Genomic DNA, 26,903 nt, shown 5'->3' with positions numbered 1-26,903 from the left:
AACATGTGAGAAACCCATCGAACACAAACCTTTCTTAAACCCAAGTGCTTGGTGAAAATCTCGTGAGTTACCCCCGTTGACATGCCAAGAAATGACGAGATCTCGGACCCCGTACATCTTTATCAACCGGACGTCTTTCAGCGGCAATGTGCTTTAACGTCCCTGCTGTTTTGAGCCTGCTAGGACGAGCCCTGTCTTTAAGGACTGCCAGACCATTCCCACATGTTAACAGTTTTCTCTAATACTTCAGACGTCTCATATGAAGAAGTATCATGTATGCAGTTCACTGAGTATCTGCCTTGCAGGTATTTCTAATAACAACGTACTTAAATGTACGCTTTAATTACAGATTTCTGCTCGCTTTTCGTAGCTTTATGTATTTTTGCTTAGTGTGTACGACTACCTCCTATGAAGGTTCGGAGACTGTACGCCCAACCATTGTCTAGTTATTGACAAGAAACTATTAAATTTTTCAGTCTCAAGGTCACTGTGACCTTGAACTTTAACTTACGCTTAAAGCACTAAAGGTAGTCTAATGGCCTTAGAAATCATCTACAGAAGTTTAAGGGTCATAGGCCTAAACATTCTTTAAAGATCAGTCAGAAATTATTTTCAGTCTCAGTCACTATTACCTTGACCTCCTGAACAAAAAAAAGCCGAAAGTGTCCTCTACTTGCAACTGGCAATTATCCCATAAAGACTGACGGTCATAGTCTTAAGTATTCTCTAGTTATAAATCAGAAGCTGTTCTCAGCCTCTGTCAGTGTGACCTTGACCTTTGACATAATAAGCCACTTAACAGGAGACTGCCTACTGAGGACAATGCGACATCACTTGAAATTTGACATTCTAGGACAAAATTTTCTACTGTTCTTGATAAAACACCAGATGGTCTACTAATCGATCAACCAAGCTGCCAAGAGACCAATAGTATAAAAAAAATATTCTTTCTGTCAAGGTTTGAAGGTATAAGAATTATAAGAAGACAATGACCGACACCTTCTTACCATTACTTCCGGCAGTAGTGAATGATACTTAAGGTAGTTCTGCACATTTGATAAACCAGCAGAAATGGCATAACCTCATTTATCCGGATAGAGTAGAATAAAGCTGGGGCTCAGCATATGGAAATTAAAATCCTTTTATGAATTTATGGCAACCCATGGGTAAATTTGTTAAAACAGCAATGTTACTATGTTCCTTAATTTAATTATGATATGAAAACAACTTACACATTAAATAGTTCCAAATCATGCCTTAAAATCAGCTTGAAATGTGAGGATCCCTTTAATCATGGGCAAATATCTAAAAAAAAAAAGCACAAGGACCTATACATTTTATTTCACCATATTACAGGCCATATATTCATTTACGTTTGTGAGAAATTTCATCAAAATCTACGATGTAGAAATATTTCTATTTGCAAAAATGTTATCAAAATTGTTATTTTCGACTGACTCCTATTATGAAAACTTGTGTGAGGTCAAATTTTTCAAAACAGTTAAGCAAGAAAATCAATCACACAACCCTAACTTTTTTATTTGCCAAATTTTCTATGTCTGAAGTTTTGAAAAATTAGGTTTACAAAATTCTACATTGTCGAATGTGCAGAACTATCTTTAATACAAAATAAAGTAACAGTACATGCCGTGCTTTAAATATTTTTTAAAAAATACCTGTCATGCTGAAACACATAAAAGGGAGACAACTACAAGTTAATATTTTACTGACAACTCGGGTGCATAAATAACAATACTTAAAACTGTGGAGAAACCAGTTTATTGAGGCAATACAATAGTACTAGCATACTAACATAGCAAAAATATGCAAAGCATAATATTATGTAAAATATAAATGTGACTCATTTATTGAAGACAATACTTGTTCAACAATATACTGCACTGAATAAAATATATTTATCAGCTTATAGTGATAACTGGGATAATATATTTCCCTTATTGTTTTTAACCCTTACCCTGCTAAATTTCTATAATGAACTTGTCCACCTTTCAATTTGGACAGTACCATTAACTGTTAAAAGGGGTGCTTACCAAAAAAGATACAGACTGAATGGCGAACAGTGAAGATCATGATCAACCTGCACAGATGTGCAGGTTGATCTTGGTCTGCACTGGTCGCAAAGGCAGAATTACTTGCCACCAGCAGGCTAAGGGTTAAACTCCATTTACACAAACATAATGGCACTCTGTAAAATATGCTACACACCTATACAATAAGAGTCCAAAGTTACATCGTTACAAGTTTAATGCAAGTATAAAATATTTTTATTTCAGCACAAATTTAGCAAAAAAATGGAATGCTTAAAGGCTTTATAACATACTCATGCAGCAAAAAAAAATATTGACAAGGATCGAATGCTTTAAACATAACAATATGGGAATAAACAATAAATGGCATTCTATATAATGTAAAATATCTGCATTAAAAATAGAGAAAAACTTTCAGAAAAGTTAATGGCACAAGAATAAAGTTAATATGGTGTACTGAGCACATACAAAAATATGAACAAAAGTGAATTATTAAAAGTATTTGAAAGAGATTTGCTTGTTTCATAAAAATAAAACATTGATATGTATTTTTGTAACGTTTTTAAAAATGGGTAGAGACTTGTTCATCAGTATAATGGTATTAACTAGATTTTGTTGAAATTTTTACAATTTTTTTCATTTTACAGTTTCTTAGCGTATGAGAAACATCAAAAATTTACGTTTAGTAATATGGAAGATATGGCACATTGAAATATTTGTAATATGTAATTAATTATTCTGTTTCTAAATCCATCATAAAACATTTCTTATAAATAAATGGATTTATTTTGTTAGGAGTTCATGCAAAACGAACGATACAGAATCTGCAAGTCCATGAATTGGGCTACTACTTCATTGTTAATTTGCAGATCATATTCTGATGTTCATTTCACATAAACTCAGCACAAAATAATTTCATTTTTATATCAACATTATATTTCATTTCCATCTGATAAGTTGTTTTTTTTTAACTGCACATATTTTGTTGTAAGACATTAGAATCTGGTTCCTGGCGACTCTGTTCTCCAGACAGAACTACTGTGACATCATCTAATAAACGTTCTCCCGAACTATATGTAGGCGTCGTCAAAACAACAGTTGCAATACCACTTAGTGGCATCATTGAAACTCTGACGGCTTTCCCTTTGGGGTTCATATAAAATAAAACATCATAATTTTCAATGGAACAAATAGAGAGAATGTAAATATCTATATATGAAAACACTAGCAAATTTACTAATACGATATAAAACACAATGTAAAATTTAATACAAGAATTTCTAGTAAACACTACTGGACTAACAGTGAAGCATATACAAGTATAGCAAGTATAAGCATTTATAAGTAAATATTTTGAACAAATATATATTTCAAACCCACTGACTTTTTAACAAAAGGTATATATGCAGAAACGATAATGGTGAAAAAAAACGAATTTAAATAAATCTTTACATCTAAATTCAGCAAATAAACAAACCTGTAGCATTTTTAGTTTGAAATCTGCAAGCTTTAAGCACCTGTGATAATAAATGTTTCAAATAATTATTCTCAAAAATCATAAATTTGTACAATACCACAAGGAATACACATCATTCTTTATCAAAAAAGCATTTTATGCGTAGTTGTGTAAAAACACACTTCAAATTTTGCAGAGCACAAAAATATGACTATAAGCTATATAGATCTGGTATATAATATAAAACACATGGCACATGTATGATGATACATCTCAATATATTTTTTTTAATACTACAACCACAATTATAAATGTGCCAAAGACACAAAGGCATTACTTAACAAGGAGCTGCATTCAATAAACGCTTGATGCCCCCGGTGGCATCCTTGTCGTTACAAAGCAACCCAAGTCCAAAACGAGGTCAAGTTCAAGGTCAAGGTCAAACTGAGGTCAGGTGATGTCTGAAGATGGGGAATGGTCACAGGTTACATCTGCATTAGTATCAAGTCATTCTAGTTAGGGGTATTGATTCTAGACGAAACGGTCCCATTTGCTTAACCTCGTACGGATGGATGAGACAATCACCATATGCCTCCCGCATCAGTAGATGCCGGGTGCATAAAAATCATATGAGCCATGCCATGGGAAAACCAACATAGTGGGTATGCGACCAGCATGGATCCAGACCAGCCTGCGCATCCGCGCAGTCTGGTCAGGATCCATGCTGTTCGCTAATAGTTTCTCCAATTCCAATAGGCTTTAAAAGCGAACAGCATGGAGCCTGACCAGACTGCGCGGATGCGCAGGCTGGTCTGGATCCATGCTGGTCGCATACCCACTATGTTGGTTTTCTCATGGCACGGCTCATATAGCAAAGGAGTGTTTTAACCCTATTTATGCACTATGGGCGGTTATACGTCGGCTTCAATAATTTCTTGAGGGCACAGCCAGACTGAAATCATTTGTACGATGTATTGCCACCCGAGTGTATAAATAGTGTGAAAACACAGTTTTGCTATAAATAATTTCGATTCTAATATGCCCTTAATCTAAAACTGTAGATAAAATACAGTAGCACTCTTTTTTGGTTGCAACAAAAACACTGACTTAAAACATATCTGTGAGATCTGAATATCTTTGAGAACCTAGATAGTGGATCAATTATCCAAAATATATCATTAATGTAACTAAACATTCCTGGAGTATGAACTATTATTTAGATTTCCTTGAATATAAAGTTGATTTATCTATGGCAGGAAAACAAAAGCATTTTAAGTTCATTTGTTAGAATTCTTTTGTAAGGCATCCCTGAACACTGAGATAGTGAAGTCAACATCCTCCTTGGTGACACACATTGGTGGTTTCACTCTAAAAACCTGCAAATAGATAGGACAATAACTGACGATTTGACATCTACGAGTGATTGTACAAGGGTTTCCCACTACATACATTTGTACAAACAATACTGCATTATACATATGAGCCGTGCCATGAGAAAACCAACATAGTGGGTGTGCGACCAGCATGGATCCAGACCAGCCTGCGCATCCGCGCAGTCTGGTCAGGATCCATGCTGTTCGCTAACAGTTTCTTCAATTCCAATAGGCTTTAAAAGCGAACAGCATGGAGCCTGACCAGACTGCGCGGATGCGCAGGCTGGTCTGGATCCATGCTGGTCGCACACCCACTATGTTGGTTTTCTCATGGCACGGCTCATATGTAAGACTGCATTTATTTGAGCAGGCCCCAATTTCACGAAAAAACTTAAGTAATTACTTAGCTAAGTCTGTTATTTCATATGCCTGTATTTGCTCTTTATGTGTCTTTAACGTTGACTTTTTCAGCTATAACAGAACCGTATATGACTATTTCATAGATTAAAACACAACAATTCTGAATTTTAAAGAAAACGATGTATAAAAATAAGAAATATACTTAAGAAAATACTTCATTAAGTAACTAAAACCTCTGTATGACAAAAGCGTGGACGACAAAAACTTGTGTTAAACAGAAATCACAATCAGTATTTCTAATTCAGAATTTCAAGTAAATATGAAAGGCCATCCACTGTTTACTAGACATATTTTCATGAGCACCAAGATTTCAAAAACATGTGCATTTTAAAATCATTGCAGTTAATTCTTAAAACCAAATTTCTATAATCATTTTATTTAGTACATTTAATTCTTACATTTCCGTAGAGTCCACCTTTACCCATCAGTACACCATCATCTTTCATATCCTCCCAAATATTTGCAATCTTATCAGCTGACAAAGGATCTCTAGATGCCTGGATGGAAAAAAAGTTATCACTGTCAGATGTATTACTGATATAATTAATGTTTCTTCATTAATTTCACGAAACGTCATGATCTGAAATTCCAAAACTACTGCAAGATCCATTTACAACAAAATTATGAAGAACAAGAGGGCCAAGATGGCCCTAGGTCGCTCACCCAAGAAACACACCATAACAGTGTAAACATGTTTGACTTAGTGATTTCATGGAAAAAAGATATTCTGACCAATTATCATTACAATAGGAGAAAATAATCTTGAGTATAAATAAGTATTTTCTTGATTTGACCTAGTTACCTAGTTTTTTACCCCAGATGACCCATATCGAACTTGACCTAGATTTCATCAAGGCTATCATTCTGACCAAATTTCATGAAGAGTAATTGAAAAATACAGCCTCTATCGCTAGGGCTGTCATCGATAGAAACGATATCGATGTATCAACGATATTTTTTGGTCGATCGATTATCGATTCCCATTTTAAAAAATTGATATTTTACACAGAGAAAAAAACTATATAGATAAACACTCAGACCCTCTAAAACAACTTTACTGCCTGCAAAAATGCGCCCTTAGTAACGGAAGTTGTCAATAAAGGTCATGTCTAAACTTATACCGTAGCAGTCTTTTCCAACTAGTCGGAACTACCTGTATGGGGAAATACATAAATACAAATAAAAAACATGAAAAGCAGACAATTAAACTAAAAATAACATTAACAAGAAGGTATATAGCATGTACATGAACAAACAGGTTGTTACTCTAACTTATTAATCAATATATCAATGTATCATCGATATCTGTCTTCCGATATATCGGTATCGTCGATATGACAAAGACCCAATCAATGACAGCCCTATCTATCGCATACACAAGGTTTTTCTTTGATTTGACCTAGTGACCTACTTTTTGACCCCAGATGAGCCATTTTCAAACTCGGCCTAGATTTCATCAAGGTTATCATTCTGACCAAAATTCATGAAGATTAATTGAAAAATACAGCCTCTATCGCATACACGAGGTTTTTCTTTGATTTGACCTAGTGACCTAGTTTTTGACCCCAGATGACCTATTTTCAAACTCGGCATAGATTTCATCAAGGTTATCATTCTGACCAAATTTCATGAAGTTCAGTTGAAAAATACAGCTTGTATTGCATACACAAGCTAAATATTGACAGACAGACAGACAGACAGACAGACAGACAGACAGACGACGACGGACATCGAGTGATCAGAAAAACTCACCTGAGCTAAAAATTGTTAAAACTAAATTCATTTTATGCGTATAAAACGTCATACACAACCCCAAAACATAAGAGGTCATCTTCTGACCACTAGCAACCAAAATGTTTTCAGTGTTGATGTAACTGTGACAGTGATCTTTGACCAACTGACCCCTAATCCAACAAGATAAACTAGTGTCCACAGGCATTCACTTTTTGAAGTTTGAATACTTCATGCCAATGCATTATCCAGTAATCAATTGGAAACCATTCCAGTCTCCAGGTCACTGTGACCTTGATCTACTGACTACCAAAACAATAGAGGACATCTTCTGATCAAAGGCTGTCATCTATAAAGTATGAAAACAGAAGGCAAATGTTTTCATTACTTATTTATTGAAAATGGAACAGACCAATCAACAGACAGACGTGATAGTGATACAATATATCCCTCTTCTTTGAAGGCTAGCAAATACATTTCTGCTTTTTTCTTCTTTCTTTTTGAGCAACATATTCACTTCGCTCTATCATCTGACAAACTATACATGATTACCTCTCACCTCTTCCTTCAAACTTAATTTTAACATATCGAATCAAAAACATTATCACTAACCACTTCTATATCAATCATAACCAGACTTAAAATTAGCTTACTGCTGACCACTTTCATCCAAATCATGACAGGAGTCTGAGCACTAATCACTGACCACTTCTATACCAATCAAGACAAGGGTTCGAGTACCTTATCCCTGACTATGTCTATATCCATCATGACTGGAGTTTGTACCCTACTGCTGCCCATTTCTATATCAATCATGACACGAGTTTGTACCTTACTGCTGACTTGTGCCTTACTGCTGCCCATTTCTATATCAATCATGACACAAGTTTGTACCTTACTGCTGACCATTTCTATATCAATCTTAACAGGAGTTTGTACCTTACTGCTGGCCATTTCTATATCAATTATGACAGGAGTTTGTACCTTATCCCTGACCATTGCTATACCAATCATGACACCAGTTAAACTTTGTACCTTACTGCTGGCCATTGCTATACCAATCATGACAAAAATTGTACCTTATCCCTGACAATTACTATACCAATGATGACAGGAGTTTTTACCCTACTGCTGACCATTTCTAAACCAATCATGACATGAGTTTGTACCTTATCCCTGACCATTGCTATACAAATCATGACACCATTTAAACTTTGTACCTTACTGCTGGCCATTGCTATACCAATCATGACGAAAATTGTACCTTATCCCTGACAATTACTATACCAATCATGACAGGAGTTTGTACCCTACTGCTGACCATTTCTAAACCAATCATGACATGAGTTTGTACCTTATCACTGACCATTTCTATACCAATCATGACAAGAGTTTGTACCTTACTGCTGACCATTTCTATACCAATCATGATTACTTGTACCTTATCTCTGACCATTTCTATACCAATCATGACAAGAGTTTGTGTACCTTATTGCTGACCTCTCCTATACTAATCATGACAAACATTTTACCCTACTGATCACCATTTCTAAACCAATCATGACAAGAGCTTGTACCATAACACTGACCATTTCTATACCAATCATGACAAGAGTTAAACCATATCACTGACCATTTCTATACCAATCATGACAAGAGCTTATACCATATCACTGACAATTTCTATACGGTACCAGTCATGAAGAGAGTTTGAGTACCTTATCATTCACCATTTCTATACCAATCATAAGACCTTTTCCTCTGACATCCCCAACAATTTCAAACTGGTCTCTTAACTTGGCAAGCTCTTCAATGAAGTATGTTCCCACAACATGTGCACTCTGTTGAATGTTCTCCTCATCTATCACCTGAAAAAAATTTAAAACACATGAAATTTCTTTTAATTCAGAACAGTTTAAACTAGAAATGTGTCCATGGGACACTGATGCCCCCACCACATGACAAAGAACACAGATCAACTTTGGGAAAACAATACGCGCGACAAAACATTAAAATGACAATATTTTCCTAGGTCAGGGACCATAACTCCTACAATACTGAATGAATCCGGACGCAAAACCTCAGGTGCACAACTGCACATGCTGACCAACATTCCTGTAAACTTTGGTGACTCTAGGTCAAATACTTTTGGATCTACGTGCGACACAACATTAAAATGACCAATTTTTAACTAAGTCCGGGGCCATAACTCCTACACGACTGAATGAAAAGCGAAACCCGAGGTGCACAACTGCACATGCTGACCAACATTCCTGTAAACTTTGGTGACTCTAGGTCAAATACTTTTGGAGCTACGCGCGACACAACATTAAAATGACCAATTTTTAACTAAGTTAGGGGCCATAACTCCTACAAGACTGAATGAATCCGGACGCGAAACCCCAGGTGCACAACTGCACATGCTGATCAACATTCCTGTAAACTTTGGTGACTCTATGTCAAATACTTTTGGAGCTACGTGCGACACAACATTAAAATGACCAATTTTTTACTAAGTCAGGGGCCATAACTCCTACACGACTGAACGAATCCAGACGCGAAACCCCAGGTGCACAACTGCACATGCTGACCAACATTCCTGTAAAGTTTTGTGACTCTATGTCAAATACTTTTGGAGCTATGCGCGACACAACATGAAAATGGCCAATTTTTACAAAGTCAGGGGCCATAACTCCTACAAGACTGAATGAATCCGGACACGAAACCCTAGGTGCACAACTACACATACTGACCAACATTCCAGTAAAGTTTTGTGACTCTATTTCAAATACTTTTGGAGCTAGGCGCGACACAACATTCTCGGAAGGACGGACAGACGGGTGGACGGACGGACAAGGGCAAATCTATATGCCCCAACCCCCAAAAGCTGGGCCATAAAAATCCTATTTGTTATGTAGTTCAGCATGCTTGGATGAACTATTTACTACAAAGCAGAATTCAGTAAAACCTTAATTTTTCAAAACTTTACCTTTTGCCGGCTAAACTTCTAAATTGGACTGGTCAATCAATTCATTGTAGGCAATATTATTGAAAGTGGTGTCACTGAAAATTTACTGACTGAATAAAGGATGTGCATCATGTACATACTCTTCATATTGCCATCTAACCATGTACCAAGTTTCATGAACAAATATCCTGTAGTTTAAATGCTTTTGCAGGCTCTCGATTTACAGATGGACGCCAGATAGTGAGCAATCACAATAGCTAACACTAAGCACTTTGTGCTCAGGGGAGCTAAAAACTTACCATGACATTGGAGCAACCAGCAGTAAACAAAATTATGTTATGAATTGAAAGAAAAATATTAGCGATGTATTTTTAGCATCTCTTTCTGGATATCATCCAAGTGAATCACTGTTATATACTGATTAAGAACAGGTAGGGCTATCGATAAATACCGTTGTAACAGTTAAAGGTCCATTACTAAGGGAAAGTGAGTTGGCAATTTTTTTCATAGCCAGTGCATAGACTTCTGCAAGACACTAAATAATGAAGATTGGCAGGTCAAAATTTACAGAAGGTCTTTGGAACTCAAAGAAATGTATGTGTATTATGTTGAAATTTCAATGAATCGACAGAATGACCCCCCAGGTCTTTTTAACTTTCTTCATACTTCATAGAAAAATAATTGTACATATACTGCGATTTATTTCGAATTTTTACATACCAACTTTCATTTTCCAATAAAATGAAATAGTTTCTGTGCTTTTTAAAAGGAATTAAAATGTTCACTTTCCTTAGTTTTGGATCTTTAATGTCTGACATCCACTATGCACATAGAAATTGTTAATGTGACTTCTGGTTCTATGTGATCAAATATACATGTACAAGTTTCAGGTTATGAGTTGTGATCAGTTGGATGACCTAACAATATGTTGTTTTTAAGCAATAGTCATGTCTGAAAATCTGTTGAATGAACTAACACAGCTTGTGTAATGTTTTCACTTACATCAAGTACTGCTGAACCAACAGCTGAAGCCACAGGGTTTCCACCAAAAGTATTAAAGTGTAAAGCTTTTCCCATACCAGCTGCTATCTCAGGGGTGGTTATAACTGCTGCCATAGGATAACCATTTCCTATACCCTTAGCCATAACCACTGGAATGATATAAAACATTGCCATTAAACCATTACTTTATTGACTTTCAATCATTTCTGTAAGTTCTGTGTTTTGACAGCTGCTTTTGAGAAAAGCTCATGTTTCCCACAACTGCCTAATCATCTGAATAGTCATGTGTATGAATCAACCATGTGCCAATAACTTAGAGTGTGGTAATTCAAGAGCCATAATTCTGAAGTGCCTGGGCCGATTTGGCTAGTTATCGAACTTGGCAAAGGACTTATTGGCAAACACGTTTTGTTAGAGTTTGGTGAAGATCGCATGAAAAATGTTCAACTAAAAGTGCAGCTAAGATTTGTGACAGATGGACACACAGACAGACAGACGGGAGTAAATGTATATATCTCCCACCACAGTGGTGTGGGAGAAGTAACTATGAATTTGTGTTCTTCTCCATTCTAGATATCAACAAATGTACAAATCTATAGTATGGGTATTTTTAAACTTCTGACATTTATGAGTTCACTATGAACTCTTCTTTACGACAATCAGCATGTGAACTATCTTGTCTTACCTATATCAGGTATCACATCATGGCCCTCGAATCCCCAGTAATGTGTTCCTGTCCTGCCAAATCCAGTTTGTACCTGAACCATGAGAAATAATATAATTACATTTCTGCCTTAACAGATTTATATAGAAATAATTTATAGCAAAAAGAGTGTTTTAACTCTATTTATGCACAATGGGCGGTAATATGTCCGGCTTAATAATTTCACGAAGGCGCCCAAGTGTATAAATAGTGTTAAAACACGGCTATGCTATAGATTATTTCAATTCTAATATGCCCTTCATCCAGAAAAGTAGATAAAATATAGAAGCACTCTTTCTTGGTCACATCAAATTTTTTTATGTCACCGCAGATTAATGTGACGTCATTGTAACGTAACAGTGTTATGACAGAAACAGGCACATCAGAATATCAAATCCAGCCACAAATCATAGCGTTAACATCTAACGTTTTATTTTTCCGTTGTTTTTTTATTCTTTTTTTTTGTTGGATTTAACATCACACCAAAAATCTACATCATTTAACCAGTATCATGCCTTTGCCTTTCAATTTTGACAGCTGTTACTTTCCTGTCACCAATATCCTTGTTGAGGAATGTGTGATTATATCTCAATACAACCTACACCAATAATTATTTACCTCATCAGATATACATACTCCTCCCATTGCCCTCACTTTCTCAAATGCTGGCTTCAGGAAATTCTTAGGAAACTGTACGGTTCCACCGACACCCTACATAAGAAAAACACATTACAAAATGGAATAATTTTAAAATGATAAATACTATCTTCCTTCTCAGTATTTAATGTAATAACAACTTACATATACTGCTGTCGAGTCCACTTAATACGAACTCGCTTGATACGAATTTTCGGATAAAACAAACAAAATCGGGATCCCCGACCGAGTCCTATTTCCTTGTAAACTTATTTCGGTAATAGCGAACTCGCTTCATACGAATAATCGGTAGATACTAACACATTTGGAAGTCCCAATTAGGTTAAATGTTGTAATTTTCCATCTTTTGATACGAATTAATTTAAAAAGTCGGCGGCCATTTCGCCCTTGTTACGTTGACTAATTAATAGTTTGAAACTGTACAGTGCTGATATTCAATCAAAGTAAACTAGAACAGTCACAGGAGTGACTCATACCCCCACCATACGGTCTTGTCACAGAAGAATGGCAACCATAAGGAATCTTAAAAATACTTTGGAGTACTTCATCCTGGGCTTCCACATATAAGTAATACTAGTATAGTAATACAAGTAAATATATTAAATCTCTAATATTAGAGATACACTAAAAGTGAATACAAAAAAAGTGTCTTACCGACCCATGTTACCACAGAAAAATGTTTTTACTTTTTACATAGGACTTATAATAAAAAAGTTAGAAAAATACCTAAAATACTGAAAATCTAAAAATAGGATTTCTAAAAATAGAATAATTCCTGGAATTTAAGGGGAAGAAACTCAGTACAAAAGTTAAAAAAGGTTACTTCCCTTTGGCTCTAAGCCATTCAGAATGAGATATTGTGAAAATACATCAAAATTAACCTTAAATTTAGGTAAAAGGGGACACAATTCAAGAAAAATTAGTGTCAGAGTTATGCACCTTGTGTCACATGATGTGGGTGATGAGGTGGAACATCTATTTTAAGTCTGGATCAAATCCATTCAGTAGTAACTGAGATATAGTGAAAATACATCAAAATTAACCTTAAATTCTAAGTAAAAAGGGGCATAATTCATGAAAAATTGGTGTCAGAGTTATGCACCTTGTGTCACATGATGTGGGTGATGAGGTGGAACATCTATTTTAAGTTTGAATCAAATCCATTTTGTAATAATTGAGATATAGTGAAAATACATCAAAATCAACCTTAAATTTAAAGTAAAAGGGGACATAATTCATTAAAAATTTATGTCAGAGTAAAGCACCTTATGTCACATCATCTGGGTGATGAGGTGAAAAAACTATTTTAAGTTTGAATCAAATCCATTTAGTAATAACTGAGATATAGTGAAAATACATCAAAATTAACCTTAAATTCTAAGTAAAAGGGGACATAATTCATGAAAACTTGGTGTCAGAGTTATGCACCTTGTGTCACATGATGTGGGCACATGATGTGGGTGATGAGGTGGAACATCTATTTTAAGTTTGAATCAAATCCATTTAGTAATAACTGAGATATAGTGAAAATACAACAAAATTAACCTTAAATTCTAAGTAAAAGGGGACATAATTCATGAAAACTTGGTGTCAAGAGTTATGCACCTTGTGTCACATGATGTGGGTGATAAGGTGGAACATGTATTTTAAGTCTGAATCAAATCCATTTGGTAATAACTGAGATAATAGATTTCGGGACGCGACGGGACGGGACGCGACAAAACTGCCTCCTATATACCCCCCTCAAACAAGTTTGGTGGGGTATAATAAAAAGTGTTGAAAATAATAATATTGTTAACATTGTGCCGCGTGTTAATTGGACAATTGAGTAGTTCACACTTTGTGCATGATGTCAATATAAAACAATTTATTTAATTGACAGGTCATGATTTAAAGAGGTGTAAATTATTTTCAACGCATTACTGACATCTTACAAAAATACAAACTGTTATCCCTCTAACTTAAAGAATGATTATATAGTACAAGCTTCATAATAGGAATAATCTCGGCAGTGGACAGAATTTGGCGCTTTGGACCTCAACCGCATGTTAAAATCTAAATTCATTCAGTTTTACGTGTTTACGTACGACTTATGTTGAGTAATTTCAATGTATCTGAATAAATTAACTTAATCATTTTAAAACTCTTAACTACTTCCATATATCGGAATCTATTTACCGACGATATTGGTAATATTGCCCAACTTGCTCGGACAAATTATCCGTTGAGTCATACATTCCTTAATACGAATTTCGTTTGATACGAACATACTTCCAAGGTCCAGATGAGATCATATAAAGCGAGTTCGACTGTAGTATATTTAGAACATTTTATAAGAATTTCCTTCATTTATGAAACAAATAATGTAAAATGGCTTAAAACTTTCTAAGTAAACTATATACAGTTTGAGTAGAAAAAAGAATTGAGGTATTACAGTGTACAATTTCATCTTGTGACCGGACTGAATCTAAGACCCTGGGGTCAAGTTGATAACAGCTTATTCATTACACGACTGCTCCCTATTAACAATAGTAATACACCGGATGGATGAAATTCTTACCTGGATAGATTCAGCAAAGAAAGCTCCAATTTTGCCTTTAGGCATAGAAAACCTGAGAACATCTTCTAACTGATCAACATACATATCTCCTGCCTTACATTCCCCTTCAGCACAATCACAGTCTCGGATAGTCTGTGGGGGGAAAAAACAATAATACCTTTTACATTTTGTACAGTCATGAACATTTCATTTGATATTCTATAGACATGAAAGATCTCTTATCTACTGTAAGTAGTTGACGAAATTCCCAACATGGAACGGCTGGTTCTAAGTGTTAAGCCAAGCAATATTTACCTCCCTTGCCTATGCTGATACTACTGGAAATAGTACAAATTTAAGTACATCACCCAGAACTGGAAATTAGTCAGTTGCAACCAGACACCATACATGGCCAATATCATTGTGGTTCCACCTGCTAACTACTGTGTCACTTACTGTCCAATTGAATTTACAATTTATATGTTCACTTGATGGATAACTGATAATGTGAGAATTAGAGGTTATTAACCTGTAGAAATTTTTGATTCATGGATTAGATCATTCTAAGCAGAAAATTATGTCCCAAAAGGATTTTTTCCAAATACACAACACATAATAGGTACATTTAGCTATGAAAATGGCAACAAGCTTTATTGTTGTTGTTTTTTTTTTGTTTTTTTTGTTGGGTTTAACATGGCACCGACCCAATTATTGGTCATATGTTGACTTTCTAGCTTTCGTGGTGGAGGAAGACTCCATGTGCCCCTCCGTGCATTATTTCATCAAGAGCAGGAACCTGGGTAGAACCACCGACCTTCTGTAAGCCAGCTGAATGGCTTCCTTACATAAAGAATTCAAAGCCCCGAGTGAGGCTCGAACCCACATCAGTGAGGGGCAAGTGATGTTAAGTCAGCAACCTTAACCACTCGGCCGCACTGTATTAATGTTGTATTCAGCTCTCATAGTGTTTTGTCTGGACTGGATTACAGAAGGCATGAGATGATCTGGTAAGAGCAAGAGATATCCTAGATTAAGCTACCATTATAATGACCTTTTATTACTGTAGATCCACCTATTTTTTCCTAACCAATTGGAAACACAGATTTATTTATTTGCCAGGTCATGAATATTAATGAAAGTTATGTAAAGACACAGACAAAATATGAAATCAGATTTCCACCTAGTGCAATAAGAATTTTTTATTTCTGTCATTTCCTATTTATTTGTGAGATTATACTGACTGTAATTTTACAAATATTTATAGGTCTATTATAAAATGTTTTATACTATGTATCAAAGCTTTGTCAATCTTACCATCTAATATTGACAATTGTATCCTTCTTTACAGTATTAAAGAATGATTCAATTTACCCGAGCCATCAGAATGATTTAATGTACCCGAGCCAGTCAGAATGATTAAATGCACATGATCCGGTCAGAATGGTTCAATTTACCTGATCCAATTAGAACGGTTCAATTTTAATACCTGATCTTGTCATAATGGTTCAGTTTACCTGAGCCAGTCAGAATGATTCAATTTACCTGAGCCAGTCAGAATGGTTCAATTTACCTGAGCCAGTCAGAATGGTTCAATTTATCTGAGCCAGTCTGAATGGTTCAATTTACCTGGGTAGGTCAGAATAATTCAATTTACCTGATCCAGTCAGATTGGTTCAATTTACCTGAGTCGGTTGGAATGATTCAATATACCTGAACAGGTCAGAAGGATTCACTTTACCCGAGCTGATCAGAATGGTTCAATTTACATATGCCAGTCAGAATGATTCAATTTACCTGAGAAGGTGAGTCCCTACAATGCTTGCCTCCCCATGGTCCTCTAAATGGGTCTGGATTCATTGACTGAAAATACAGGCGATACTTAAACAATACAAATTAACTAAACATACATATTTCTAAATATTTTTGTACAGTTATTGCAAAATCTGTTGAGTTTGCTAACAAAGGTTGGAATTCATGTAAGCAGCTACATATATCAGCTCAATGCTAAACAGAAACCAAAATTAACTGCTACAGAGTCATCTTTCTAATGAATTTCACTCTCCCTTTTCATGTCTAAGTTCTCATTTCTCACTTAAAAGCTGATGAATGTAATTGTATTAAGGTGCTAATAAACTGACACCACCAGAGACAGAGATATCGAAGCTGAAAAAACTACAGACAGAAAAAGACCTGGTATATACCAAAGCTGACAGAACTAGAGATAGAAAAATACCTAGAAAGTGTATTTTTAAGCTGACAGAACTAAAGGTAGAGACATACCTGATGTATACCAAAGCCAGTTGGACAGTTAAACCTCCATGTATTTAGAGCTGTGAGACCCATTAGGTATGGACTGGCTCCATGATATGCATTCCTAAATACAATATTGCTGAGATAAATGTTCTAACTTCTACTGAGTTTGAAACAACCCTAGGTAATATGGCAACATTCAATCTTTCAATGCAGGATAAAAACCTAGATGCCCTTGAGGCATTTTTTAGGCAAGTGTCAGCGCCTGGGTAGAACCAGCAACCTTCTGTAAGCCAGTTGAATGACTTCCTCAAATGAAAAGATTCTACACCTGAAGCAAGGTTTCAAATCCACAGTGGTGTGGGACATGTGATTTGAAGTCAGCGACCTTAACAACTCAGCCATGGAGGTCTCCAAGCAAATCTTCAAATCCAAAGTAGTGCGGGACATATGATTTGAAGTCAGGAGCCTTAACCATTTGGCCACAGAGGTCCCCACGCAAATCTTCAAATCCAAAACGGTGCAGGACATGTGATTTGAAGTCAGCGACCTTAACCACTTGGCCATTGAGGTCCCCAAGCAAGGTTTTAAATCCACAGCGGTGCGGGACATGTGATTTGAAGTCAGCAACTTTAACCACTTGTGCACCCATACTATAGGTACAAGAAGGTATAAATTTTTACATATATGTGCAGTGAAACCCTTTAATAATGGATTGCCTTTCAAACTAGGTAAATCATAACACAGCCAAAGTCTCTAATGTATTTGATAAATAATTGCAAATTACCTAAATGTTCATGGTATATAACAAACAATTATAATGCTTGCAAATTCAGCTTACCCTAGCTCAAGCAAGCAGCAGGTCAAAGCATTCTAGGCAGAAACATTATTGCTAACAGACAGCTGGATACTCTAACTGACAGACAAGCAAAGCCATCACAAAACATGTCACTTCAGAAATACAAAAATAATTTCTAAACTTAAGATTTTCAAAACCAAAACCCTCGCTATACACAACTGGAAGTTTACCTGAGAGAAACTGCTTCAAACACACCAGTATGCATCCTGGCCATCAACAAAGCTAAATCGTTGGCCTCTGATCCACTGTTTGTAAAATATATCACCTGAAATAAGTCCAGCAAAGTACAAAAATGAAAGAAACCCTAACAAACATTGTCTTGTCATCAAATCCAGTTTGCAGTAAATCAAACACTTTCTGTGAAATTGTTTAATTTCATGGGCATAAAATTTTGTGAATCTTGCCTAAGCACCAAAATAGTTTGCATTACTGTGAAATCATTAATATTTGTGGGTGGACTAATTTTCATGGATTTCGTGGTTGAGTCAATCCACGAAATTTAATCCCAATGAACAAGTAAAATTCCCATTACTTTATTGTTGTAAAGTTGAAATCCACGAATTCATATCCCCAAGAAATTGCCATTTTGACCAAAACCACGAAATTTCATGCCCACTAAATTAAATGATTTTACAGTATCTGCCATTTGCCTTCCTTCAGAAACACTAAACAGTTTTAAAAACTGGACCATTCATGCTTTCTGTCTGATGAACAGCGTTTTGATTCTACACCTGAAATAGCAACAATAAAATCTAATTCTCGCAAGGTTAAAGTTTGTATCCATCTGCCATCATCGGGGAAAATCTTCACCCACTCCTACATGCAGGGGTCCAAGGACATCAATTTAAATGAATGACTCCAAATTGCCACTTCATGAAATGGTAATAGATACATCACTAAATTAATGATATGGACATCAGTGGCATGTGTTAATTTGTCACTCTCTTTTACCTAAAATTGGTTCTATCATGTGTAAAGCACAACATCCCAAACAAAACCACAAGTACACAACTATTCATACTGAACAAGGTCTTTTATACATATTCATTACTCAGTAAAAGGTTAAAAAACTTCTTGACTCACAAAATTATTTCTGACTGAGAAGTTTAGGGCCATAAATCGGGTATTACCAAGTTAAGTTTGAGACAAAATCTCAGGTTCACAACTTCACCTGCTGAACAACATTCCAATAATGTATGGTGACTCAAATGAGCCGTGCCATGAGAAAACCAACATAGTGGGTGTGCGACCAGCATGGATCCAGACCAGCCTGCACATCCGCGCAGTCTGGTCAGGCTCCATGCTGTTCGCTTTTAAAGCCTATTGGAATTGGAGAAACTGTTAGCGAACAGCATGGATCCTGACCAGACTGCGCGGATGCGCAGGCTGGTCTGGATCCATGCTGGTCGCAAAGCCACTATGTTGATTTTCTCATGGCACGGCTCAAATACTTTTCAAGATATGTGCAATGAAAATTTTGAAAGACCGACAGCAATCCTAAGTGCCCCACCAATGTTTTGAGGAGCAACAAAATGGACCATCTTCTTTCTTATTTCTTTTTTACATGATTATATGATAAAATCACTATTTATTAATTGCAATTGTAGTTGCATCAATTCACACTATTGGATTAAAATCAGACAAGTAATCTTACCTTACAAATTTAAACCACAACATTTTAAGCCCTTTTAAAAATAATGCATGATGTATAAAATGTTCTCAAAATTGTTTTTGTAAATGAAACCATTTTCTCTACATTCGGAATTTACAACATTAAATGAGCCGTACCATGAGAAAACCAACACAGTGACTTTGCGACCAGTCTCGTCAGGTTCCATGCTGTTCGCTTTCAAAGCCTATTGCAATTAGAGAAACCGTCAGCAAACAGAATGGATCCTGACCACACTGCGCAGATGCACAGGCTGGTCTGGATCCATGCTGGTCGCAAAGCCACTATGTTGGTTTTCTCATGGCGTGGCTAAAATTACATTTGAACAGCATACTATGACAACACTACTACATGTACAAGTCATGAAGCTCACCTTGAGATTTCCTGGCATTTTCTCTGCAAGTTTTTTTCCATATTCATGTATTGTAGGATGCATGTATATGTTTGTGGTGTGCCATAACTTCTTCATCTGTTTTTCTGCTGCAGCATTCACTTTCCTGTAATCAGTGTTGTTATTGTTGCTGTTGTTTTCAAGAAACAGTTCTGAGCTTATGTCATTTGATTTACAATGGTTTTGCTTTTTATGTCAGCTTTAATAGTTTGGGGAAGACCCCCTACATGTTTCTCTTGGATTTATTTCAGGCACTGGCTAGCACCTGGGTAGAACCATGATTGACCTTTCACAAGCCAGCTTGATGGTTACCGCACACAAGATGATCATCCAGGCAAAGCATTGGTCCCTCTCAGGTAAGGGGAAAATGATTTTACAGTCAATGAATGTAACCATTTGGCAATAGATGCCACTATATCAGGACTTGGGATTTACTTGACTTTTCACTTACTGGCCCCATAGTTTTGTGTTCAGTTAACCAGCAGGAGTAACACGTACATAAATCTGACTACTGAGATGTTAAAATTATTACATAATTTTTTCATTCCATTCAAACATGACTCAATTTGATTGCCAATTAAACAAAGAAGAAGTTCAGGCTCTGTATATTCTGCAAGAAACAATGGTTGACACGGGGACCAGTAACAAGCATTTATAAGAAGTCAATTATGACATCAAATTACCACATGACAGCCAATTCTTTACTACGCAGATAAATAAAGCCCAGAAAAATTGAACATGTAAGACTGAAAAAAATCAAGGCCTTCTTATGGTTTGTTGTTTAATTTACCAGAATTCATCATTCATATTCTTAGATATTTAACCATTCAGGCAACCACTCTCATTGTTCAATTCCTACGCATCAGAACTCTGAACCGTGAGGAATTAGATGACAAACCACTCAAAGGCCCTGATAATTGATTAAATAAACTGCAATTTTTTCAGATTAAAATAACTTACTTATAGAAAAAGATAGTGTAACAGCTGCAAAATGGCACAGAAGCATACATGAATTATGATATCTGCTCACATAGGCTAGTAAGGCAGAAAAAGTCTGGCTTGTATTCCATAGGTTTATAACAAACAGGTTCATGTATGCAAAGTTATACCATAGACAAAATGATTACGGACATAACACAAAATTTAATGATAAATCGAGAGCTGACTTACGGATGACAATGTCCAACACTGACTGTCACAATGCCGCCAAACAGATCAAGGTATCGTTTACCATCAGTGTCATACAACCATTGCATGTGCCCTTGATGTATCATAACAGGCTTCTTGTAGTATGTAAACAGTGCCGGGGACAGGTTCTCCTTCCGAACTTTTACTGCATCTTCAAAACTAATACCCTACAGAACATAAACAATGAAGATATACAATATACATAATACAGTAAAACACCAATCGTTTGAGATGAGCTAAATTCTTGAGCAATCCAAGGTTTTGAGCTTTCCAAACAAAAATGTATGAGAAAAATGGCGTGGGATCGCATCAACTGCTATAATGGGCTCAGGTGTTCCAGTCGTAGATGCTCAAGAAAGTTGTGTTTCATTGTACCTGAATATTATGAAAAACAATATCACATGCAATTGAAATAATTTAATGAATATATTTAGCTTATACAACCAATGATGGTCTTTAATTTTTTTTTGTTGGATTTAACGTCGCACCGACACATGATAGGTCATATGGCGACTTTCCAGCTTTAATGGTGGAGGAAGACCCCAGGTGCCCCTCCCTGCATTATTTCATCACGAGCGGGCACCTGGGTAGAACCACCGACCTTCCGTAAGCCAGCTGGATGGCTTCCTCGCATGAAGAATTCAACGCCCCGAGTGAGGCTCGAACCCACTTCGATGAGGGGCAAGTGATTTGAAGTCAGTGACCTTAACCACTCAGCCACAGAGGCCCCTGATGGTTCTTTAATGGTTTACCTGGCTGGCAGCAATCAATATTCAGCCTTTGTGACCAGTGCAGACCAAGATCAGCCTGCACATCAGGTAGTCCAATTCATTTTAGAAATTTATATATTTATATAAATTAACATTACTGCCATGCTTAAAATGAAACAGAGAAGATTACAAGAGATGCTTTCAGTCAAACTGTCTCAATGGGAACACAATAATTATGCTCGAGACGTAAATTCAACCAGATATTAGTACAAACACTGGAGCCTGATAAATTTTGAATTTTATGTTTCATTAGTTAGTACTCAGTGCAACGTAAGTCCAATCCCACAAATTTTAATTGAAACTGAAGTACTAATTAAGATAAAATACGGCAAAGTACATGTACCTAAAATTAGAGATCTGTATGATATCACCAATGAATAGTTTTCTGGTCTGGTATACAAATGATATAAAATGACAAAAATGTAGATTTAGGAGCTTGGCTATTTTGCTGTTTGTAACCAATATTTAAGCTTTCATTCAGACCTGTTTATGGTAAAATGCCACATTCAGTTCTTTTAACCACCATTTGACTTTTATGACTGTCATAATACTTTCTGCATGTTAAATAACATGTCATGAATTCAGGTCAGGAGACAAAAACTGAGTCATGTTTATGCATAACCGATTTATACATTGCACAAACCTCCATACAAGGCTTGCATATCTCAGCTTTTTATTGAGTTTCAATGGTACTGTAAGATAACAGTATTTGAAATGGTACAAATAAATCCCTGATAAATTACCAATGCCTTAAAGTAGGTCACTTATCAAGGCAGAGTTTTAAAGCAATGTAAGACGCATTATAAAATTTTAAAGTTCATTTCATTCAGTCACAGCAGTTCAGTGACCAGTATGAACACAGTATTACCCTGTACAAAATTTGTTCTACATTTCTGTTTATCTACTGTTTCAAAATGCATCTTAACAATAAAAAAGATGCTTGTTATAAAATGAATATTACAAGCTAGACATGTTATGAAAACGCACGTTACTAAATTACGCTGGTACTGGTATTCTCAATATAATATTTAAAGAGCATTTATGAACCTTTAATGGGACAAGGCAATACTATCATACAAGGTTTGAAAAGATCAAATTTAAAACCCTTACTTTCTCAAGAAATTTGGTATTTTACATGAACATAAGACTGCATCACAGCTGGGTATTTAATAATCAAACTGACTACATGTATCCAAAACTTGCAATACTAACCTTTAGCCAGCTGGTGTCAAGTGATTCTGCCTTTGCGGCCAGTGCAGACCAAGATCAGCCTGCACATCCATGCAGGCTGATCTTGGTTTGCACTGTTCGCTTTTCAGTAAGTAAATTTTCAGCGAACACCCCTTTGAATGATAAAAAGTATTGCCCAAATTGAATGATAGACCAGTCTATTTTAGAAATTTAGCAGGATACAGAAAATAAACCCCTTAAAGTAAGTCTATATTTGTTCTTCACAATATATGTTAACATTAAATGACAGAGACTTAGTAACATACTGTATATGGATCTGGTTTGAAGTCGCAAGGTGGCATTGTTGACAGAGCACAACCACATCTTGGCGCAACTTTATCTGAAATACATACACACATGTATTTTATAGAATAATGTATTTTACGCTTACTCCTAATAATTGGAACATCGGCCTGTTTCATAAAAAAAAAACGCTTTGACTAAGCTCAGTAAGCATGATATAAGCTGATTATTTATTTTTAGTTTTGTTTCTAATTAAAAATTATATAATTTCATGATTAATAAATTTTGACGTTTCCCTCATACAAAAGGATGTAATTCATCAAACACTTTCTAAGATAACATCTATTCATACACAGTATTTGTATACAATACTGAATTTAAATAAGTAGGTCACCGAAGGGGAAAATATTGGAAAATGATAGTACATTCAATAAACTAAATCTAAACTTTTTTATGCAATGTATTTTGGGTTTTACAGAATACCAAGGACTTCTATACCATTATCATAAATGACCATTCAAACATTTTTGCCCTGATTTAATACTGTCTGTTAATGTTAGTTCCTCATTTTTGGGAGATACTATCATGATAAATTATGAAATATTACTTTGGGTTCATTACACATTGTTTTGTTGGTAATGATGCATTAAGGTTTCGATAGAGGCCTTGAGAAACAAAAATCAAACAACACCAAATCATAGAAAGAAAGAGTTGTTTGATGTGAAAATTGAACAGCATGTAAAACATGTATATTACTTTACGAAACAAGTGTCAGTATACTGATATAAACATTGAATTACAGAAAAGGGCTGCCTAAAGGGGCTCCACTTCCGGACAGTTAAACGCCTTTAAAAACTCACCATTTTCAAAGAACTGTTACACATGTTTGTTTTGATGCATTTGCAATAGCGTGCGAGTGGTGAAATTTCGCATAACAAGGTGGAACATAGTTTTCAGCAATTGTTTATCTTTTTTTCTTTACAAATGGCATTCATTTTCAAAGGGAGACAACTTTTTCTCAAAGATTACTTAAAATAATCGGAAAAAGTTGTTTCCCTTTGAAAATGAATGCCATTTGTACTTAAAATAATCGGGAACAGTTGTCTCCCTTTGAAAATGAATGCCATTTGTAAAGGAATAAAGATAAACAATTGCTGAAAACTGTGTTCCACCTTGTTATGCGAAATTTCACCACTCGCACGCTATTGCAAATGCATCAAAACGAACATGTGTAACTGTTCTTTGAAAATGGTGAGTTTTTAAAGGCGTTTAACTGTCCGGAAGTGGAGCCCCTTTAGGCAGCCCTTTTCCGGAATTCAATGTTTATATCAGTATACTGACACTTGTTTCGTAAAGTAATATACATGTTTTACATGCTGTTCAATTTTCATGTCAAACAACTCTTTCTTTCTATGATTTGGTGTTGTTTGATTTTTGTTTCTCAAGGCCTCCATCGAAACCTTAATACATGTTGTCTAAAGATCTGCTAACAGTACAACTTGACTCTAAGCCATACTGACCCTTTTTAAAAATATTTTGGCACTGAATTAATTTCACTTAATATCTGTTAAAACATTCAGCGATTTATATTTAGTTACGTTTACGTTAGATATCTTTATTCTTGAATATTTGACAGACAACAAGTTCTTTCCCTGATAGCTCTAGAATAGTAGCCATGTGGAAAGTACTGTCCAGTTGATAAGACAATTTGAACAAGGACAGACCTACAAATTCATGTGCAGATCCAGCCAATTTTTTACAAGTACAGGGTTGTCAATAAGTTTTTTGAGCAGGCTGAAATAGAAAAGTAGTTGACCAGCTAGGGGTTCCATGTAAAATACTGAAATTCAGCACTTCATTTCCTGCATTCCGGACCCATCCCCACCCTCTATGGATCTTAAATGCATGAAAATTATTGAAAATCAGTGATAGGGCCTAAAAAAATTCTTTGTTTCCGGTAACATGCTCAAAAAATTAGGGTAGGTAGGTTGGAAAAAAAAAATTTTATTAATTAAACGAAACTTTTCAGAAATTATTTTTGTGTCAAAAAATGAGTACAAGCAAGGGGGTTATGGCTTAAGAGCATCAGTAAGTTGATTTCTAACACCAGTGAACATGTTTAAAGCATAGAAAGTGCAGTTTTGCAACTTTTTGTCAAAAAGTTGAAAAAAATATTCTTTTAGGCCATAAAAACATTTAGGGTCGGGCCAAAAATTTAGGGTAGGTCAGGATACCAGAAACAAACAATTATTTTTTATGCCTAAGGCTATTTTATTCAGATATTCAAACATGTATCAGTTTCAAATGCAGGGGCGGCAAATTCAATTGTCCATATTGCCCAGGTTCTCCCAAAGCTTAATGTAGAAGTTGTACAGACAAGTGAAATTTGACCAGAATTTACTATATATCTATCATTCGGACAAGAACAAAATAGCAATTGACAAAAAGGACAAGCAATTGAGTCAAAATCAGATTTCACCGCCCCTGAAATGACATATCTATTTGTATCAACTGATTAACATGACTATGTCCAGATACCAGAGGAGTACATAATTTCTATGCAAATATTTACCAGTATATGAAAATTTTATATAGGGGGTCTAAATTTTAAATGAACTAGATACAGTACAGGACTTTCAGTTACAGATTAATTGAGGCTACTGTAATGTCAAAATATTTAACCTGTTCTTTACACCAAAAATGAACTTTCCCAAAAGGGTCATTTACCTGTACAACCTTTGCCGAAAAGTCGTGAAAATGTAAATAAACATTGTTAAATTTACTGATTAGCAAACCAAAAAGTGAAAACTTTGTTGTTACAGAAAAAATATTCTTGTAAAAATTCGAGTGTAAATTTATACCAGGTGAATTTTATAACCTCATACCTGTTGTTCTTACACTGTAATTGATCACAAAAGATCTACTGCTCATTACAATCTAACAGGGCCCCATGGAAAATTATCTTAGCATACTGGATTAATAAATTACCCTCATAAATAAAGACTTTTTATAATCAATACTGGAAAGCTTTGGTTTTCATTGGATTACATGTGAAGAATTACTCCACAAACATATAAATTATATGACAGTATGTCAGTCTACTAACAAGTAAAGTTTCTACAACAATGCAATTTTTTTATAGACCTATAGTAGGCTATAAAAAACCTAAAGCACTGTATCCATTGCTGAAATTAGTAAAGATTAAAAGAAACAAATAAATTGTTGTCAGCTGTATAAAATTGCATAATCTTACCAAGAGACTCATAAACTTTCCTAGTTAACAAACCACAACGCCTCATTTTGCTCCACCTTGGAATTTAAACTTAGTAACTTTACAACTTTTAACTCTGTTGAGCCCAAGTATGCACTGGTTCCTGGTCACCGCGGGATCCAATATAAAATCTTG

General features: G+C 35.5%; 1 protein-coding gene across 1 annotated transcript; it reads right to left on the bottom strand.

Moving 5' to 3' along the window:
- Positions 1-1,763: 1,763 nt before the first annotated feature.
- Positions 1,764-26,899, bottom strand: LOC123549505 (alanine--glyoxylate aminotransferase 2, mitochondrial-like). Its single transcript, XM_045337645.2, has 14 exons — positions 26,751-26,899; positions 23,521-23,594; positions 21,237-21,421; positions 20,049-20,172; positions 18,177-18,271; positions 17,178-17,271; positions 16,692-16,757; positions 14,919-15,050; positions 12,320-12,412; positions 11,684-11,756; positions 10,999-11,147; positions 8,747-8,896; positions 5,696-5,794; positions 1,764-4,880 (listed from the first exon to the last, which is right to left on the bottom strand). Exons 1-14 carry the CDS (start codon positions 26,794-26,796, stop codon positions 4,782-4,784), a joined length of 1,479 nt encoding a protein of 492 aa, XP_045193580.1. The 5' UTR covers positions 26,797-26,899; the 3' UTR covers positions 1,764-4,781.
- Between the last annotated feature and the right edge of the window lie 4 nt (positions 26,900-26,903).

Source organism: Mercenaria mercenaria, chromosome 6 (genome assembly GCF_021730395.1).
Source record: "Mercenaria mercenaria strain notata chromosome 6, MADL_Memer_1, whole genome shotgun sequence".
NCBI classification, from domain to species: domain Eukaryota; kingdom Metazoa; phylum Mollusca; class Bivalvia; order Venerida; family Veneridae; genus Mercenaria; species Mercenaria mercenaria.
This window is presented reverse-complemented; position numbering and strand designations above follow the sequence as displayed.

Coding starts and splice junctions, on each gene's coding strand:
- LOC123549505 (XM_045337645.2), bottom strand. CDS start 26,796: ATGAGGCGTTGTGGTTTGTTAACTAGGAAAGTTTATGAGTCTCTTG. Junction 23,595..26,750: donor GAAAGTTTATGAGTCTCTTG/GTAAGATTATGC, acceptor TATGTATTTCAG/ATAAAGTTGCGCCAAGATGT. Junction 16,758..17,177: donor CTGGCTTTGGTATACATCAG/GTATGTCTCTAC, acceptor CTGTATTTTCAG/TCAATGAATCCAGACCCATT.